Below are 20,880 nucleotides of genomic sequence, written 5' to 3'. Positions count from 1 at the left end.
GTTTTATTAGGGTTACAAGGAAACAGTTATATTTTGCACTTTGCATGTTATCTGATTATACATTTCCTTGTGATCTTCTCTTGGCCCTTCTGGGCTGGTTCTTTGGTAGGTTGGAATTTTCTTTGCGCCTCATTTGCACAGGAAGGGGGGTAGCCTATGTCCCCAGAGTTAGGCCGCCTCGCTACCTTGTCCGCTTTTGTTGTGCCCTGCCATCTGGCGGGGGCTGGGCTGTGAGCGCCGTCTCTGATTACTACCCCTTCCTTTGGTAGTCATTAAACCCAGCCGTGAGGCATCCCAGAGTCACTTTCCTTAGGCCACCGTGCGGCATCTGAAGGTGAGTGGACCTATTCCGGCGCACCGCACTCAAGTGTGCCTCCGTACCAACCGTTCTCAGTGTAGCCCTTCGCCGTCTTCCTGCGGCTCCCCCTCCTACGTCCTGCCTTACTACTGACACCTAGCGTGTTAGTATATCCCTTGCCAAATTCCAAATTAACCCATATATCTGTTTTATCCAGGACATTGTCACCTGCTTGGGAACATATGTTTCTTTGTATAACTATTAGTTTTGTGAAACATTTCTTAGGTATTCACTGAGGAGTAAATTCTTGAAGCGGAAGTGACTTACACTTAACCCAATTTCCTTCCTCTTTATGAGTAGCTGAAAATTCTTAGGTCTTGTCATTGTACAAAGTACACACAAGGGTGTTGTGAAAGTTTCCAAGAAGGAGGGGGAGGACAGCAGTTTTAGATCGGTTAGAGTTGAGAAATGGACAGATTCTAGTCAGTTCCTCTTCGCTGGATGAGAGGAGCTTCAGCGGATGCCGAGGTCTGCCTGTGATGCTGCTCAAGATGTCGCCTGCGTTCCCCTCCTGCCTCTTCTTCAGCTGTAAGTCTCATCCGGCTCATCCCCTTTATTGCATTTTTCCAGACCCTAATTATCATATCAGCAGATAAGGATATTCATCCCAACCAGCCTGCTCACTTCTTAACCTGGCATTTGCGGTTTCCTGAGGCTCCTAATGAGCCGGCTTTGGGGTGGTGCGACTGGTGCAGCCTCACCTGACTTTGGGGGACGCAATGTTTACAAATAACTTATGGGTTTACAAGCACCTGCTGCAGATTGTCCTATGTGTCAAGTAGATTTCAGGCAACAATAAAAATGTCAAGATAACTGGTGATTAATGATCCTGCTGGTGAGCATCAGTGTTTTGTCCAGTGGCAGTTTGACTCATCATAAAGTAATGTATAAAGAACGTATAATATGCAGATCAAAGAACTGTATTGTATGTAGGTCGCTCAGAGTGTTACTGCTTTTGCTACAGAGATCCTTTTGTTACTTGCAGGTCATAATTTAAAATCCAAATATAGGACAGTGACCTATGAACTGTCATCAAGGAGCTGTGCGCAAACTGCATTGTATAGGTTAGAACATTATTCCACCCCTATGCCCCCTTTTTTCATTGTCTATTCATAATGGTGCTGAAAAGATTTAGTTTACGGAGAAATACATTCTTATTAGTAAAGCCAATCCCAACCAGCACTTTAAAATAAATAAAACATATGTGATAAAGGGCTATGGAGGAAGGAGGGGCAGTGGTGGAGGGTGGTATTGATGGAATCTGTTGGGAAGGAGGTAAACAGGGGGCGTAAATAAAAATGGTCGCACTGGGCATCACTCGCACTAAAGCTGGCCCTGTCCATGACACCTACTTAGGGGTTCGACAACTGATAGAAAATGATTCAAGATTAGTAAATTAAATATACGAATAAAGCAAAATTGAAAATTGAAAAAAGTTAAACGCTTTGGAAATGTGAATGATTTTAAAATTGGAGAGTATAAATTAAATTGGCATCCTTAGCTGGATTGCCAGAGCTGCACAGGTGCAGTAAACACAATCTAGTATGGATGATTGGTGGCTTCGCTTGATTTAATTAATGGTGTACGGACAAAAAGAGAACATGCATTAGGAGCAAAAAAGACCTAACGGCTTGCTAGAGTCAAGCATATTGCTTCATCTTTTTGAAACAAAATCAAAGTTTGAAAAGCACCAGACTGTCATTATAATAAAACTTCAATGTTTGTGTATTTTTTCTTTGCAAATTAAATACCGTATCTCATATTATGTGCATCCCTTTTATGTATACTTGTTTATGTATCTTTGTGTCTTGTTTTGTGGTTCAGAGCTTTGCCCAGGTTGGGGGTCCAGAGTAGTCAAAAGGTTAAGAACCTCTGGCCTCATTTATGAAAGCCTTGCGCCACCGGTGCGTCACTTTTTCCCATGTTAAAAGTGACGCACCGGCGGCGCAAGGCCTCCATAAAAAGGCCCCTCGATCTTAACAACTTGTGAGCAAAAGCGCTATGTTTCGTGCCATAGAGGTGGTCACACATTTCAAAGAATTTCATTAGGAATTTGTATTTATTTTTGTGTCTGGCAACTATCATGAGTACAGAATTTGTTGAAGAAGGGGCCCAATGTACGGCACGAATGGCAGGCCCTAGAGCTTTGCTGCCATTGATGAAAATGGTTGGCCCGGTCGTAATGTCGATTGCGCTGGAGTAATCGAATTTATTTTGGTAATGCCGTGTTACTCACTGACTCAGAATAACTGATTACGTAATTACGCCTGCTCGTGTAATAAAAAGCACATTTAGTGAGTGCTAACGCTAGTTACTTGTATTCTACTACATTTAGCACTATGTGGAGAAGTGTGGCTCAGGGGTTAGAGGAGGCAGACCTGGAAGCTGAGATCGGTCCTGGACCAGGGTTCAATTCCCCGACGGGTCTTGAGCTCAAAAATTCCATGGACTCGATAATTCTCGCTCCGGTTCCTTCTCGACTCACGGGATCACACTCTGCAGCTCTGGGCAATAGCTTGCTTAATCTCCACTACGGCCCCTCGCGGCGGGATGCCTGGCTTTCACCTTGCGGATGCCCTGTGAGATAACCATCTCACAGGGGAATACCAGGACGGGTTCCCTAAGCAAGCGCCGAGATGCCTACGGGTAGTTGTGCGCTATATAAGAGCCTCTACATTTACACTATTTCATAGCGCAAAATGCATCCTCACGTCCATTTTGGACGCAAGGGTGCATTTTGGACTAAGCCAATATCTCCAAACACTGGGAGTAAATTGGGGAACAATCTTCCCCTAAGAGCCTTATTAGCAAGCATGAGCGGCTGCTCACATCCACTATTTGTGTTTTGTTGCATATTGTGCTATTTCTTAGAGCAAAGCGCATTCTCGAGCCCATTTTGGACACGAGGCAGTTTTGTGCTAAAAAATAGCACCAAACGCACAATTGCGCTTCTTACGTAACTAAGCATAATCTAACGGAATTCTCAGGTACCCAAATACGCGAGTCACTATCAGGCCCACACAAAAGGCAAAATCCAATCAGGAAAACCAAATCAGGAATTTGTTCATTTAATACATAAAATTGCATAATCAATTAAGACTATTAGCAAGAATATACTTTGGAAGGTACCTTCAGACTTCACAACTCTTTACATGTAGACATATCTCGAGTCCCCCTATGCCTACAGAAATACTTGCCAGTCAATGGTGAAACACACATTATATACTGGATAAAGTACCCCCTTTTGCACATTAGAAGAATATTGCCAGCCACTGAGGAGTTCCATAACCATATAGAGGAATGAGGCCCAAGGTTCTTAAGCAGCAGCTGGAGTCCTCAGTAGCCCAGCAGTAATAGTATGACACATAATAATATGGATTACAGGCTGTGTGGGACCACTGCTTTGATCAATCTGATCCCAGGAATTACTGATACCGCAGGTACACTAATTCCGAGGTGCACGATTACCACAGGATTAAAGATTTTGCCTGAGGAATGTAAATAAATACAGGAATCGGAGTTTCTGCTCCTATTCTTACAGGTTTTATAAATGCCTATTTTCCCCATTACTTGTGAAACTAGCAATGTGAAATAAAGGCGATAATCCCAAACAATTTGGAACCTCGATTCAGCCATATACTTTTATACATTTATAGACAAATTACTGTAAATCTCATATTTCAATTTTAGATTTCATTTTCACCTACTCTTGGTCGCAGCCACATCTTTCACATTTATAGGAAGACATGATTTTTGAACACTCTACTAGTAGCGAAAACAAACAGCAGGTTAAGGCGATAATCACATGTAAAACATTTACCTTTCACGTCATTGATTAAATGATATGTGGTGATTGCTTCTTTTAAAAAGAGAATGTTCTGTGCGTTGGTAGTTTGGAATGCTTCTAGATTGCGCTCTGTACATGCATCTCAATTGCAGCCTTTCACGTTTAGCCTGCCCTACTGCAACTTTCTGAACATTTTAGATTACAGGGGGAAAAGTGGGAAGTAGTATTACATTACTATAGCTTGCTACTGCCACTTGTTAATGTTGTGTAGGCTTTACAAAGGCGGAGGAGCGTCGCCCCACTGGCTCAAAGCTAGCAGCTGAAAAATAAAAAGATATTCTACTTTTGTTTTAGTTTTCAGCTGCTGGCTCTGAGCCAGCGTGTGTAGGGAGGGGCGGGCCGGGGCATGGGAGGGAGGAGGTGGTATGTTGTGCACTTCTAAGTGCCCATGTCTGTTTGGACAGCCCTAGTAGGCCAGCCAAACAGACATGTGCACTTAGGTTTCTTTAACCCCGCTTTATTCTACAGCAGGGCTAGGAAAAGGCACAGACTCCCTGTGCCTGAGTGGAGCGAAAACCAGCCCACTTAGGCCAATCTCCACGCTGCTCTCATAGTATGACTGCTGGCAGAAGCATAACGGTGGAGCACCAAAGCGCCAGGCGGCAGCAGAATCAGGTAATTTTTCTTTTACTTTTTCTTAATTCAAACCCCCGCTCCCCAGCTGATGCTCCTGCTGTCCTGCCGCCCACCACTCCATAGTGGCTGTAACTGTGACTAGGCTACATCCGATTCTGAAGAAGCCTAAGCTTGCATGATGAGTCCCTTGTCCAAATTGTGTGCAAGCCAGATCTGATGCACGGGGTTGGTGTAGCAGATGCATGGGCGTCCATTCATCAAACTAGTTGGGGCAGTGAAAGTAACATCATACACCCTTTGACCTCAATGACATCACAGGAAGTGCATTCAATCCTGAATCTTCCCAGGAATGATGTCACATGAATAAAATTCTGATGACATCATAATAATTGTAATTGCTAAAATTTCATAATAATTGCATGAGTTAACATCAAAGATAAATCAAAATTTTTTGATACTGCCTATATATTAATTAAGGTGCTCACATGATATGCCAATTACATTTTACTCATTTCTCTTTCATGAAACATTTTGTGCTTGTTTCAAGAGGAGGCTCCAGTGCCACAAAAAACAGAACAACCCAAAATATCCATTCCACAAACTGACATAATTTAATTCCCCTAGATTATGCCTCAATGAGAAAAATAATAATAAATTATGTGGAAAAGCAAAAAAAGATTTGTAAAAACAATAATAGTTATGTCCACCTATATGAATTCATAAGGACCTTTTGACCTAGTCGGAAAGTTAAATTTAGTTCTTAACGTAAGTTACTCACACCTGCAAGGAATTCACAAAGGGATTTCTGGCAGACTTTTAGACTTGGCATCTTTTGGTGTGTCTTCCCTGACTTTTTGCTTTCTGACCTCCCGTTTTTTGACTCTGTTTTTGCTGGTGTAATGATTCTGTGCACTTTCCTCACTGCGGTCCAGTGGAAAAGTGCAAGTGCTCCTGTATAAAATGTGTTATGGATCGGTGTTTCCATGATTGTTATATTTGATTGATGTGTCAGTCCCCAGTAAAGTGCACTGCGGGTGCCAGGGCCTATAAATCGAATGCTGTTGGTGGGCTACAGCACTGGATTTTGCCACCCACGTAAACAGCCCGTAAAGTGTAACTCTGGCCTGCCATTGCAGAACCTGTGCGCAACCTGGGGCTGCCGTGCAGACACTCGCAAGTCCCTAAACCTTCCCTTTGCTAATTGTGAGTTGCCCCTAAAGTAGGCTCAAGGTACCACCATGGGCAGGGTGCATTGTATGTGAAAGGTAGGACATGCCCTGGTGTTTATGGCATGTCCTGATAGTGAATTACAGCCTACTTCGTTTTTCACTATTGCAAGGCCAAAATGGGCACTTTGGTCATTACATACTATGATCTTAACTGACTCAGAGAACATGGTAATAATTCGAGTTTAGTATGCCTGAACTCAGAATGATAATATACATATTTTAGTGAAGTTTAGTGAAGTTGGTTTTAACATTCTGTGTTTGAAAATACCACTTTTAGATAATAGGTTTATTCTGACCTAACCATCCATCCTGCCTCTCCTAGCGTGTGTATTGTCGGTCTGGTTTGTGAGTGACAGGAGCTGAGGGGAGACAGGGTGATTCAGCCTGGCTGAATAGGCACATCTACACCTAGATGAGTGAGAGGAGTAGCGCCTAGGTCTGAAAAAGGCTGAGCTCACCTTCTGCAATGCTGGCTCCACCCCCTGTTGTGCATCTGAAGACCCTGGCCCACACTGACAAAATAAGAAGGTGCACTCTGGCAGAATGCACCCTGAACTGGTTTGAACTAGGTCCAGGCCCCTCTGACTTCTGAGGACAAAGGAATTGCTGATATAAATATTTGGGCCCAGACCCCAAGACTTTGGAACTCGCTGGAATCAAGGAACCTGCCAAGAAGAAGAGCTGGAAGAGCTGTCAGGAGGAGTACTGCCCATTTGCTGTGTTGTTGGGTTGGCCTGCAGCTGCTGCTTCTGCCTTGGGCAGTGAAAGGACTGGACTGAAATTTCTCTACTTGTGCTGAGTATCTCCAAGGGCTTGAGGTAGAGCTTTCCCCCTTTTCACGAAGTCTCAGGAACATACAAGACTTCAAGCATGGCACCATCTATGACGCCGCTGCCGACACCGTGTCCATGAAGTCACCGGAGAGAGCACCGCCGCAACACCGCACCGCGACCCTGGTCTCACCGACGACGCCTACTGATGCTGCTACCGAGCCGCTGCTTGCACAGTGAACATGACCTGTGGGCACCGCACTCTGCACCTCCTCGCTTCACAACGACGCCTTGGTATCCCCGGCGACGACGCTCCTTGCCGGACTCAACCCTGCTGCTTGCCCCGTGGTTCGGGGGCACGGCTCGTATAGCTATACGACACACCAACCTCATTCCGCAACGCAGCCTTGGGATACCGACGCCGGTATCATCGACTCCAGTTGTCAGCCAACGACAGCGCTTCAGCGACTGTGAGGCAGCTGCTGCACCATGACCTGCCAACACCATAACGAGCACCACCTTCATCTCACACCGCAACCCTGGTCTCGCTGACGACACCATCTGATGCCGCCACCGAGCCGCTGCTCGCACCGCAACCTGAGGGCATCTCACACCCCACCGCTGCACTTTGCACTTTGCACCCGACACCTGCCAATACCAGCGCTCCTGATTCCATCAGAGAGGAGATCTACTTGCAACGGGCATGACAACGAGAGGTCATCGATGACCTGCATCTCTGAAAGGTACTGTCAGCGGGTCTTCCCGACAACGCAGTTGACCCGCGACGCGTCGGCCAGCCAGAATTGTTTGGACTTGCTTCTTCACGACAATGTGATAGACCGGACGGAGCTATCAACATCAAGGAACTGTGTTTTCAACGCAACTATTTTAAAAGTAGTGTACAGTGGATTCTTATCGTAATTGGTCTTGTTTGAGTATATAAAAATATTGGATATTTTTCTAAACTCCTGTGGTGTCCGTTTGTAGTGGTTATGTGCAAATGCTTTACACACTGCATCTAAGATAAGCCTGACTGCTCGTGCTAAGCTACCAAGGGGGTGAGCAGGGGTTATTTTAGGAGTGTAACTCCCTTATCCTGACTAGAGTGGCGGTTTCTGCCTGGCTTTGGTGCAAACCGCAGCAAACTAGTAATCCAATTTCTAACACAGACTTTATTCCTTTTTACGAGCGCAGGGAAGCTCCACCATACCTTTGTTGTTCTCCACCTCATAAATCCCACTCAGTGTGGTATGGAGGGCTTTCCATGGAGTTTCAGGGTGTGGTTTGCCTTGGTAGTTTGTTAATGCATTGTGGGCATTCACAGCGTTGTGAACAACAAATCCAAACAGTTCTGGCTGACCGCAGCGTCGCGGACCGGCTACGGTGTCAGGAAGACCCACAAAACGGTACCTTTTAGAAATGTAGGGTATCAGTGACCTATCGTCGGGCCTTTGAAGTCTCACGCATTGAGGATCGAACTCCTCTCAGTTGAAGTCGGGAGAACCAGCTTTGGCAGGTGTCGGGGCTGCGGTGCGAAGTGCCGTGGTGCGGCATGCGGTACCCTCAGTTTGTGGTGCAGGCAGCGACTCAGTGACGTCAGTGAGACCAGGACTGTAGCGCAAAGTGGTGCAGTGCTCATCGTGGTGCTGGCAGGTAATGGTGCAAGCAGTGTCGTTGTCATTGCCGACGTGCTGTTGTCAGTTGACGAACTGGAGTGGATGGCTCCAGCGGCGGTCAGCCAAGACTGCGGTGTGGGATGAGGGTGGTGCTTCGTGTAACTAACGAGCTGTGCCCTTGAACCACAGTGCAAGCAGCAGCGTTGATGTCAGCATGAAGTGTCGTCATTGGGGATACCAGGGCTGTGGTGTGAAGCAAGATGGTGTGAAGTGCGGTGTCTACAGGTCACGGTGCAAGCAGCGGCTTGATGGCAACATCAGACATTGTGGTCAGTGAGACTGGGGTTGCAGTGAGAAGTGCGGCGGTGCTCTCTGCAGTTCCATCAGGACACAGTGCTGGCAGCAGCGTAGTTGATGGCATCAGGTTGCTTTTTTTCTGTTGCAGCACAAACCACACAGTTGACCGTGTTGATAGCAGATGAACTTGAAGTATTTGCTGGTCCTTAGATTTCTTGAACAGGAGTCTGGTTCAACCTCAAGCCCTTGGATACACTCAAACCTAGAAGTTCAGTACAGAAGCAGTCACTGCAGGCCAACACAGCAAAGTACAAATCAAAGTTGCTGTTCCTCCTCACAGCCTCTCCAGCTCTTCTTCTTGACATGTTCCTTAATCCAAATGAGTTCTCAAGTCCTGGGATCTGGGTGCCAATATTTATACCACATTTCCCTTTGTTCTCTTTTGGCAGAAAGTCTATGTGCTTAGTTCAAACCAGTTCTGTCTAAGTATAGGCGAAATTTGCGAATTCGCGATCCGCAAATTGGTGCGAAAGCGAACTCGCAATTTGCAAAATTCGCGAATTCGTGCAAATTTGCGAATTTGCTGTTTTTGCCAGTTCGCGAGGGTTTTGTACAAGTTCGGAAACGTGAACTTACTTGTGTGGTCGCAACGGTCGCGACCATGTTGTTTCTACGTGTCCAGCCTGTTTGCGACCCTGTGGTTCATCGCGGCCACCCTCCGGTTCATCACTGCCACCCTCTGGTTCACCAATGCCACCCTCTGGTTTATCACAGCACCCTCTGGTTCATCACTGCCACCCTCTGGTTGATCACTGCCATCCTCTGGTTCATCCCTGCCATCCTCTGGTTCATCACTGCCACCCTCTGGTTTGCCACTGCCACCCTCTGGTTTATTACTGCCACCCTCTGGTTCACCACTGCCACCCTCTGGATCATCACTGCCACCCTTTGGTTGATCACTGCCATCCTCTGTTTCATCCCTGCCACCCTCTGGTTCATCCCTGCCACCATCTGGTTTGCCACTGCCACCCTCTGGATCATCACTGTCCCCCTCTGGTTTATCACAGCACCCTCTGGTTCATCACTGCCACCCTCTGGTTGATCACTGCCATCCTCTGGTTCATCCCTGCCACCCTCTGGTTAATCACTGCCACCCTCTGGTTTGCCACTGCCACCCTCTGGATCATCACTGCCACCCTCTGCTTCACCAGTGCAACCCCCTGGTTCATCACTGCCACCCTCTGGTTTGCCACTGCCAACCTCTGGATCATCACTGCCACCCTCTGTTTCACCAGTGCCACCCTCTGGTTCATCACTGCCACCCTCTGGTTCATCACTGCCACCCTCTGGTTCAAGGCTGTGGATTGGGGCGGTGAGGGCTGAATGAAACTAGACACTGCCTGGGGCACACAAGGTGTCCCATGCAAAGTCCAGTTCCATCCGGTGCTGGGGCTCTCCAGCCCCAGTTCTGGCGCAAAACTGGACAAAGGGAAAGGGGTGTAACCACCCCCTTCCTGGGTCCATAGGAGGGACCTAGCAGGAGATCCAGCCCCTAGATTTGGAATAAAGGTAGGAGCTGTGCCAAAGCAAACCATATCATCCTGACTGAAACTTTGAAATGAAACTCTGGACCCTTCGACATCCCACTCGACGTGGAAGACTGAAGAATCTCCTTTGTGGTCAAGGAGTGGCCACCCTGTGCAAGCAGGCACCATCAGCGCATCAAGACTTTCTTTGCCGTTGCTCCTGCCGGAGCTCGGACAACAGAGATCAACAAGACCCAGACTCCCAGACATCCAACAGCCCGATCCACAGTCCTGGCAAAGCTGAGACCCGTGGAGGCGACGAGAGACGTGGGACCGGCCATCTTGAAGAGTCGACAAAGTGCTTCCTGTGCAGCTCCCAAGGCACCCTCGATGCTGTGCTTTGGGGTTTGAGAAGCCCCAGCCCCTTTTTGAAAAATGAGGGAGCAAAGATGGCGGCGTCAGGCTAGACGCTGTTAGCAGCCGCTAACCAGAGCTGCGGGGCATGCCGCTACATCAACTCATTATGTGAGAAAACCGAGATGGAATTCTTCAGCCGGAACTAAGCTATATTCGCATAAAACAACAAGAAGATGCTGTGTTCAGATCTTGCTCCACGGCTAACAACTGAGGGGGACTGCTCAAGGACCGTACCTGCAGACCGCCCGATCCCAGCGAGGACGACGCTCTCCCTCCTTGCTTCGGTAATCGGCTACTCAATTCTGCGGCTGCTAGTCGGCAGCCGCCCAACAACAGATGATCACTGGTTACCACGGCGGCAGAACTCCGCGGACTCCGCAAAACCCGTGAGCTTGAATCCCGAAGCAGCGAGGCACTCCGCCTACTCCGCCTACTCCGCCTACTCCGCCAGTACTCAGTGCTCGCACTGCTCACAGCACTTACAGTGCTCAATGGCCCCGAAAAACGCAGCAGCTGTTGCTTCTGCAGCTGCCAAGACAAGGGCACCGCGACAGGCTATACAAGATCAGGAAGCTGGAGCCAGGCGTGGTACTACTCGCGGTGAACAGCATGACATTACAACAGAGACAGCACCCGATAAAACACCGACTCGGAGAACCGCCTCTAGCAAAACTCCAGCAGTCCCTCTACCTGCAAAGCCCGCAATGGTGATTACAATGTTGCAACGTGCAGCCGGTCAGAAACAAGTGTCAAAATCATTACAACAAAATAATCAAGTCCAGCCTTCCCCCACATCCATTGAAGAGGGGACTAGATTAGCAGCCGAGAAGGTTGTGGAAAGCAATGGAAAAAAGAATGCGGAAAATATAGCTGGAAGTAACATGGTGGAGAGAGACGTGGCGAACCCAACAAAGACAATTAATGAGCAAAATGCACCAGAGCCGTCGGAGCTGCCTGAACAGTCTGAAGGGCTTACAACTGACTCTATATCCGAGAGACCCGAGGGACCTGGTACTGTGTCTACGAAGGTAAGCCAGGCACTTCATATTGCACCTGTTTCTTTTGATACACCAGCTCTACATAATCAGGGGGTTGGCGATATTCCTATTGATTCGACAGTGAGCGTTAACCCCCTAGAGAGGCAAATAAGCACGCCCGCTGCTATTGACACTGTGGATGACACTGTGGATGATCAAAATTATATTGTCGAGACTGCTGGGTTACCTAATAACTCTACTTTACCTGACAATGATAATAATGATAATAATAGCAATAACAGAGAAATTAATTACGACCCTCAGAAGAACACAGAAAGGGCTGTTCATAGGTTGATCGAGCCTGCAGAGGATGCTGCAGAGGTCACAGAGTCTGTAGAGGTTGCAAAACTACATGTAACGCAAGAAAGTACATCAAATGCCAATTTGCTGGGAAATGATGATCATCCACTAGACTCTAATGCGGCATTGGAAGCTGACAGAGATATAACTGATTTCTTCTCCTTCTCAGAAGATATTAGTTGGTCCGAGGATACGGATGAACTTGAAGAATTAGATGAAGGCGAAAATGATATAGACACTAATATAAGCTCAGAATCAGACCATAACCCTCCAAAAGAGCGACGCGAAAGAAGAACTATACTTAAAAAGAAGAAAGCTGCACATCATGGAGCTAATGAGTTGTCTTGGGACTATACCCCAACCGTTTTGACCCTTAACCAGCCTCAAATCCCGGCCACAAAATCATTAACATTAGCTGCAGAACAGATCCCAAATAGAGAGCAAACAGAGCCCCCAGGAGCTACACTGACACAAGTGATGGAAACAGTTTTGCAGGCCATAGCTTCTCATCGGGAGGAGACATCAAAAGATAGTCGTAAAGCTCGAGCTGGTCTGCAGAAGGTCCAGACCGTGGTTCGCAAGCTCTCAAAGACAATGGGTGCTTTCACCGAAAGACTAAATGACATTGAAGATCGGATTGTCATAAATGAAACAGAAGCAGCCGCTACGAATGAGCGAGTCGAAGCAAATGAAACACAGCTTCAGGATATCAGATGGAAGCTTGAAGATTATGAAAATCGTCTCCGTAGAAACAACTTACGCGTCCTTGGGGTACCTGAGAAAATGGAGGGTGAAGACTGTCGCTCCTTTATCATTCAACTCTTTCGTGATACCCTTCCTGAACTTAATACACGGGACTGGAGCTACGAAGTGCAGCGAGCTCATAGGGTTCCTATATCTATAAAATCTGCGACTACTACAGGCAAATATCCACGAGCAATCCTGGTATATTTTGGGAACTTCTTGCTGCGACAAGCCATATCAGAGAAAGCTACACCTGATAAGCATCGGAGCAAAGATTCCATATCCTATTTTGTACGCCCTGACTTCTGTCATTGGACAGTTGAAACGAGATGGCGTCTTAGACAGCTCATTAAGCCCTTTCAAGAAAAAAAGGCTGTGGTATATTTGAACAATCCAGCAATGCTAAAAATAATCTACAAGGGTCAAACTAACTTTTTTACATCCAAGATCAAGGCCAAAGAGTATCTAGAGAGCTTATGAAAGCTCCAGAACAATATAGCAAGCATAATTAGTTAATGATGTGGGGACATTACTGGATTATTGTAATTTCTCTATGGCTCGTTTTGCTCTATTAATTGTTTAAGAATTATCTAAGATGTCACTTATGGTATTATCTTTTCTTTCTCATACCATATTTTTTCTCTTTCACTTCTTCTTATATTGTTTTAGTACACATTACTGATTGCATGCCTCGTGAGCTCTGGTTGGAATATGCTATTCCATCACCACAGACTCTTATGGAGTCTTTTTGCTCTTTTCGGGAGGTCAGGGGAGGGGTAGGGGGGAGAGGAGTGTGGAGGGAGTTGGGTGGGAACCAGGGTGTGCAGGGTGAGAGGGGTGAGGGGGAGGGGTGGGGAAAACGCAAAATGAGCAAGTTCGTAAATACTAAAGGAATTGTGTCAGATAAGCACCGCGTAAAGTACAAAATAAACAAATGGGAAAGCTGAACATTGGCAGCTGGAATTTGGCAGGACTCAATGACAGAGGAAAGAGAGCTCAATTATTTCAAGCAATGTTTCACAGCTCCTGGGATATCATTTGCTTACAAGAAACTCACATTCCAATAGGAGAGATTAATCAGCTAAAAATACCAGGCTATAACTTACTAGCTACGACAAAACAAACCACGAAAACTAGAGGAGTTTCAATTCTAGCAAGAACAAGATTAGGTGCCCCAATACGGAAAAAAGTCGATATCCATGGAAGATGGGTCATTGTTCAGTTAGCTATAGGTATTACCATTTGCTCCATCTATGGCCCAAACCTTGATGACCCTACACTATATATCGAACTCGAATCAGAATTAGCGCTGTGGCCAAGAACTTTAATCCTTTGTGGAGATTTTAATTTAACATTTAACCAACCTCAATCTCATCAAAGTCAATATATTTATTCCGGCCGGAAGCCAAGGGTATACAGAGCAGTGTTAAATTTAATTCAGAGTCACAATCATCAAGACATATGGTCTTTAAAAAACAGTAGAGACCCAGGATACACCTACTTTTCGTACCCTCATAAAAAATATGTACGTATTGATTATATTTTTGCAACTGCAGACATTGCTCAGAATGCTCTTGTCTTCAAAGCTCCTAAGACAATATCCGACCACAACGCTATTAATGCTATATTAGAAATACCAGGATTTAACAGGGAATATGCACAATGGACATTTGACCGTAAACTATTGGTTAATCAGGAGTATATAGCTCATATAACACAATGGACCAAAGAGTTCTTTGATATAAATCAATATAGTGCGTCACGCATTAGTGTATGGGACAGCTTTAAGGCGGCATTAAGGGGAGAGACTGCTACTTTTGTCGCTAGCCGGAAAAAAGATTCATACACAACTTCTTAATAGACTAACACAACTAGAACTTACACATGCCAACCAACTGCATCACGGTGAGCAGGCTGATGACACCTTAAGAAGGATTTTAATACTTAAGGCAGAGATAAACAATGAATTAACCGAAAAAGCAGCAGAAACTCTCCAAGCCAACTGAAATAAGATATATGAAACGGGAGAAAAAGTAGGGAGACACCTTGCTTTAAAAACCCGACAAACTCAATCCCGTAACACCATTCAAAGTATTGATTATGGCGGCCACAAATACACTACTCAGAAAGAGATAGCCAATTGCTTTCAGGAATATTACCAAAAATTATACCAAAACGAAGATAAACACTCGATTGATAAAACTAAAGAGTTCCTAACTAACTGGCTCAGAGAGACTAATATGGTACAAACTATTGATAACGACACAAAGAAAGAATTAGACAAAGAAATCACCCGAACAGAAGTAGAGCTGCAATAGCGGAATTAGCTGTAGGTAAAGTGGCAGGACCTGACAAGATACCCCTAGATTTATATAAAAAAAAGTGGGTAAAGTAATAATCCCATTCCTTTACGATCTGTTTTTAGGTGTTCAATGGCATGGAAACCCCCCGGAATCTTGGAAACAAACAAATATAGCTGTTTTTAAGAAGAAGGATAAATCCCCCGAATTAACAACCTCATATAGGCCGATCTCACTGATCAACTCAGATTCTAAAACATACGGCAAAATATTTGCCAATCGCCTTGGCAAAATTATTGAAAAACTAGTGTCTCCCTGGCAACACGGGTTTATACCGGGCAAAAGTACTACCGACCATACACATAGAGTCATAGCCTTATTCGACATAATGAAAGTAGAGAAAGGTCAGATGTCGCTAGTTCTGTTAGATGCCGAAAAGGCTTTCGACCGGGTCTCCTGGCGATTTCTTTGGGAAATTACAGCTTTCAATAACATCGGCCCGGGATTCATAAAATCAATAGAAGCCCTTTACGTAGATCCAAAGGCCAGAATCTTGACCGGGGGCTGCGAATCTGAAAATATTAAAATTCAGAGAGGCACGCGACAAGGGTGTCCGTGCTCTCCACTGTTATTCGCACTCTACATCAACCCCTTAATTATCAAGCTATTAACTTCACCAGCGATAACACCAATAAAAACCGGCATCTACAACACCAAAGTTCTTGCATATGCCGATGATGTTGCGGTCTTAACAACTAACCCTACGGAGGCCTTAGTTGAAATAGAAGCAACTACTAAAATATTTGGCCTCTACTCGGGGTATTCACTAAACCAAGACAAAACAATGGTAGTATGCACTGATAATGCATTATACATAAGCCAATTTAGAGTTAAAAGTGCAAAATATCTAGGAGTAAACATCTCGTCCAATACTGTCGACATTAACACACTAAACTATGATCCTCTAATCACAAAAATAAAAGCTGATTTACTTAGAGTCAATAATCTTCATCTTTCTATAATTGGTAGGAGCAATTACATCAAAATGACAATCTTCCCAAAGATACTTTACCTCTTTCGTGCAATCCCTATTTTAATTGACAGTGCTACTATCAAAAATATAAACCAATTAATATCATCCTTTATTTGGAGTTACGGGAAGATAAGAAGAGCATTACCTAAGCTAATACTACCAACTTCGAGAGGCGGCCTAGCGATACCAAATTTAACTTACTATATGTGGGCAGCCATACTACAACAAATGACATTCCTAACTACAACTAGACGTCATGATCAAAATAGACCACTACATGATATACCGTCTATTTATGAAATAACACTAGGAAGCACAGCCAGAGGATTATTATTAAGACAAATTGAGCCCTCCTATTTCAAAAAGATCAAATTTAAAATCATTACTGACGCTTTTAAAACTTGGACTTGTAGTACTAAAACACTTCTAATTCCTAAATACACGAAATATACACCCCTATGGCACAGCTCAGTAATACCTCAATACCTCAATGATAATATAACCAAACGCTGGGAGAACCTAGGTCTAGTAACTATTGAGGACTTTCTAAACCAAGATGGAAGAACAACATTTGATGAATTGATTGTTAAATACCAAATTCACCCTACCGAATATCTGAAATTTATTCAAATATATACATCACTAAAACAACACATCATAAATATAGAAGTAAAAACGATACCATTCATAGACCTGATACAAAAAACATCAACTAGAATCAGTGACATATATGAGATCTTTTTGAATAATCACCCTGATGACCTAGAAAAATTAGAAACTAGCTGGGCGAATAAACTAAACAATCCTAACGTCGATATAGACATGATTCTACAACTATCTTCCAAAGTCATACTAGCTAGCAACTTAAAAGCTCAAATCTATAAAACAATATGCAACCTTTATTACACACCATTTAAACTATTTTCTTGGGGTAAGATTGATCATGATAAATGCCCTAGATGTGCACTCAGCCCTGCAAACCTGATACACATGTTCTGTGATTGCCCCAAATTAGATCCAATTAAGGAAAGCATCATAAAATTCTGGACTGAGATATTCGGTCACGAAATTAAAACCTCATCAACTCTGTTCCTGCTTGGCTATGATAGTTCTTTAGAATTTAATAACCCAGAAACCTATACAACTTATATATGCACTGCCATATATAGAATCATTTTAGCAACTCGTTGGAAGGATTCTGAGGCCCCAGCATTTCAGGGATGGCTTAACAGATTATTAGCTAAATATAAACAAGAAACGGCCATCTACAAAGTTAGAGGGAAAAAATCTAGAATATATGGGGAATTGGTCTAGTCTTCAGTGGCTAGATGGTATGAGCGACAGAGGGATTAAAATTAAAATCTATTTAGGCAAATTTGCCATAGGAATTATGGTTATAAAAATTCTGAAAATTGAAATGTGATTTTATAACTTCTCTCTTTGCTTCTCCTTTTTTTTTTATTTCTATCAAAAGTACTGATACTAACTGTTAATATGACTGCCACAATTTATGTATATCCTATGTTTATTCTATATTATGAAATTCTTAAAGCTTTTGCTTTCTAGTATTTGTAATTCAATATGTGTTTAACTTTGTATTTTTCGAACATGCTCAATAAAAACTTTAATAAAAAAAAAAAAAAAAAAAAAAGAGAAGCCCCAGCCCCGAGCAGCCTGTGCTCCAAAGATCACCCCTCCACACTCACTGAGTGCTGCGTGGGGCCCTTTTGCACTTTTCCTGCTTGCTGCATTGTCCGGTCGCTTGCCCGTTGGCTAGTGGCCTCTGTGACAACGATCCATCAAAACTACACTGCTGGTCTGGTTGTTCCAGACTGGCCCTAGCTCCCCTGAAGAGGAGCCATCGATCTGACCTTCCCGGTCCGATCCAGAAGACATCTTCGAGTCCTGCTTGGGTTGCATTTGCCAAGGTTTGGTGACTCCAATTTGAGAACCGACACTGCCGACAGCAAGAGCCTTTGTGGTACAGCTCGTGTCCACCAGCTGGTCATCTTCGATCCTTCCTGGTCCACGTGGCAGCGGAGACAAAGTACTCGACAGCACCTGATCGCAACCCGACATTGCCTTGTTCCTTCCGTCCTGGTTCCATCCTGGTCACTGGCTAGTGACCTAGACTCTGTCCCCTCTGCTTTCAGGTACTCTATATCTTCGATCCACCCTTGGATCTAACCGGACTGTTCTCTCCTGGCCGCCTGCAGCATCTTTACCTCCAGGCTCCATAGAACTCCACAAAGAAACCTGACACACTTTGGCACCTATGCACCCACTTACTGTGGGTGAGGTAACGAGATTACACCAATGCTCCTATAGTGGTTTACACCTCTAGTGTCCTACTTTTTAGTGGCTAAGTTCTAGTCCAGTCGGAAGACTCCTAAACCTATAACTTTCTGATTTTTACACACCATTGACTTGTATGGTAAACGCGGTTGCCAATAGGAATGTCTGACATAATATCGACAGACAGAAAATCGACATGCAAAAATATCGGAGCAAAAATATCGACAGCAAAAATATCGGAATCCTATCTTCATTAAGGTAAGTACAAAAATATCGAAAAAATAATATCGAAGTACAAAAATATCGGAATCAAAAATATCGTTTTTTTAAATGTATTAATAATAATGTAAAAATAAATTAAAAATACATATAATTTTACAACTATTAAATAAAAATATTAAAACAAAATTAAAACTAATACATATAAATTTAAAATAAATAAAACACTTAATAATTTAAATTAATTTTAATTTTTTTTCATGTAATTTATTTGATTTAATGTAATTTTTTTTGTTTTTACCCTGTACGCCTGTACTCCAAAAACCCCAAACTGACCCTGAACCCTAAAAATATCCCTGTACCCCAAAAACCCAAAACTGACCCTGAACCCTAAAAATACCCCTTTACCCAAAAACTGAAAACTGACCCTTATCCCAAAAAATACCCCTTTACCCAAAAACTGAAAACTGACCCTGAACCCTAAAAATACCCCTTTACCCAAAAACTGAAAACTGACCCTAAACACTAAAAATACCCCTTTACCCAAAAACTGAAAACTGACCCTGAACCCTAAAACTACCCCTTTACCCATGAACTGAAAACTGACCCAGAACCCTAAAAATACCCCTTTACCCAAAAACTGAAAACTGACCCTGAACCCTAAAAATACCCCTTTACCCAAAAACTGAAAACTGACCCTGAACCCTAAAAATACCCCTTTACCCAAAAACTGAAAACTGACCCTGAACCCTAAAAAGACCCCTTTACCCATAAACTGAAAACTGGCCCTGAACCCTAAAAATACCCCTTTACCCAAAAACTGAAAACTGACCCAGAACCCTAAAAAAAAAACCTTTACCCAAAAACTGAAAACTGACCCTGAACCCTAAAAATACTCCTTTACCCAAAATTAATTAATATTATTTAATTACCAATTAATTATTAATTAACAATAACAATAAAGTAAATATATTAGCACATTTGCTGTAATTAATTTAATTTAATAATTAATATTATTTTTCCCAATTAATTAATTAAGAATAACATTAAATTATATATTAAAAATTACTATAATCAATGTAATTAAATAATTAATATTAATTAATTACCAACTAATTAATAATTATTAATATGTCAAAAATTATATTAATTAATTAACTAATTAATAGAAATTAATTACCAATTAATTATTAATTACAATATGTACAAACATATATCAATTAATTAATTATTATTAAATTACTTCCCACCCTATTCCCCTATAAACCCATAACCCGCTACAGAACATATTTATCAATTAATCAATTAATTAAAAATAATTAAAAATTATTTCTCAATTAATTAATTAATAATTCCTACTAATTAATAATTAATTTTACATAATTAAATTACTTCCCACCCTATTCCCTTATAAACCCACAACCCGCTACAGTAGTAAAAGACAATATTTAATTAAATTACATTAAAAATAAATAATAAAACATAATAAATACAATATAATATACACTAAATTTATTTAAAAATTGATATTAGTAACATCAAAGTTATTAATTTCGATATTATTGACATCGATATTTACAACTTCGATATTACTGATATCATACCAATATCGATATTAAGACTGTCGATATTACTTACCTTCGATATTTTGTCCCATCGATATTTAAACTTCGATATTTTTGTATATCGATATTTAAAAATCGATATTTTGTCTGTGTACCGCCTATAGACACTGCACCCGCATCCTGTGGGCCTCCTATGTCCTAACCTTAGTTGGTCCAGTATAGGCCCAGCGATTCCCTAGGCCCTAGGCCTGTTCATTGTTTGTGACGTGGTACTTATACCACTTTCTTAATATATGGTTTGAGTGGCCACCCGGCCTATCCATAATTGTGCATCTTATTGTATTTTATACTGTGTTCTTTGTTTAACGTTTGTGCTCCTGTGGTCATAAAGAGTCAAGGAGATTATTCTAGAAATAAATACATATATTTTATAATATATAATTTGTGTGGTGTCCTTTCATTTGGTATTTAAAGGATTGCATATGGTAAAACAGCTGGCTTCACATGCCCTCTTGAGTTTAGCCTAAGACTGCTTTTGCCCATGCTACCACTAGGAAAGCTGGTCTATAAGGTTGACTTACAACCAATCACCATAAGGGTCGTTTGGACTGGTGCAAGGTGCTCACTAGAATAGTGATCATCATATACCAGGCCAACTTCTCACACACAGCACCCTCTGGTTCGCCACTGCCACCCTCTGGATCATCACTACCACCCTCTGTTTCAACACTGCCACCCTCTGGTTTGCCAC

The 20,880-nt window shown here is 43.1% G+C and overlaps 1 protein-coding gene across 1 annotated transcript in view; it reads left to right on the top strand.

The window, feature by feature from the left end:
* Positions 1-736: 736 nt before the first annotated feature.
* Positions 737-20,880, top strand: part of LOC147669025 (leukocyte immunoglobulin-like receptor subfamily A member 6) — a gene marked incomplete at its 3' end in the record, with an annotated part of 372,299 nt that continues 352,155 nt past the window's right edge. Inside the window, exon 1 of the mRNA XM_086948274.1 lies at positions 737-886. Coding sequence (XP_086804400.1) covers positions 819-886 — 68 coding nt within the window. The remainder of the gene's footprint in view (positions 887-20,880) is intronic.

Source organism: Lissotriton vulgaris, unplaced genomic scaffold (genome assembly GCF_964263255.1).
Source record: "Lissotriton vulgaris unplaced genomic scaffold, aLisVul1.2 SCAFFOLD_2174, whole genome shotgun sequence".
NCBI lineage: Eukaryota > Metazoa > Chordata > Amphibia > Caudata > Salamandridae > Lissotriton > Lissotriton vulgaris.
This window is presented reverse-complemented; position numbering and strand designations above follow the sequence as displayed.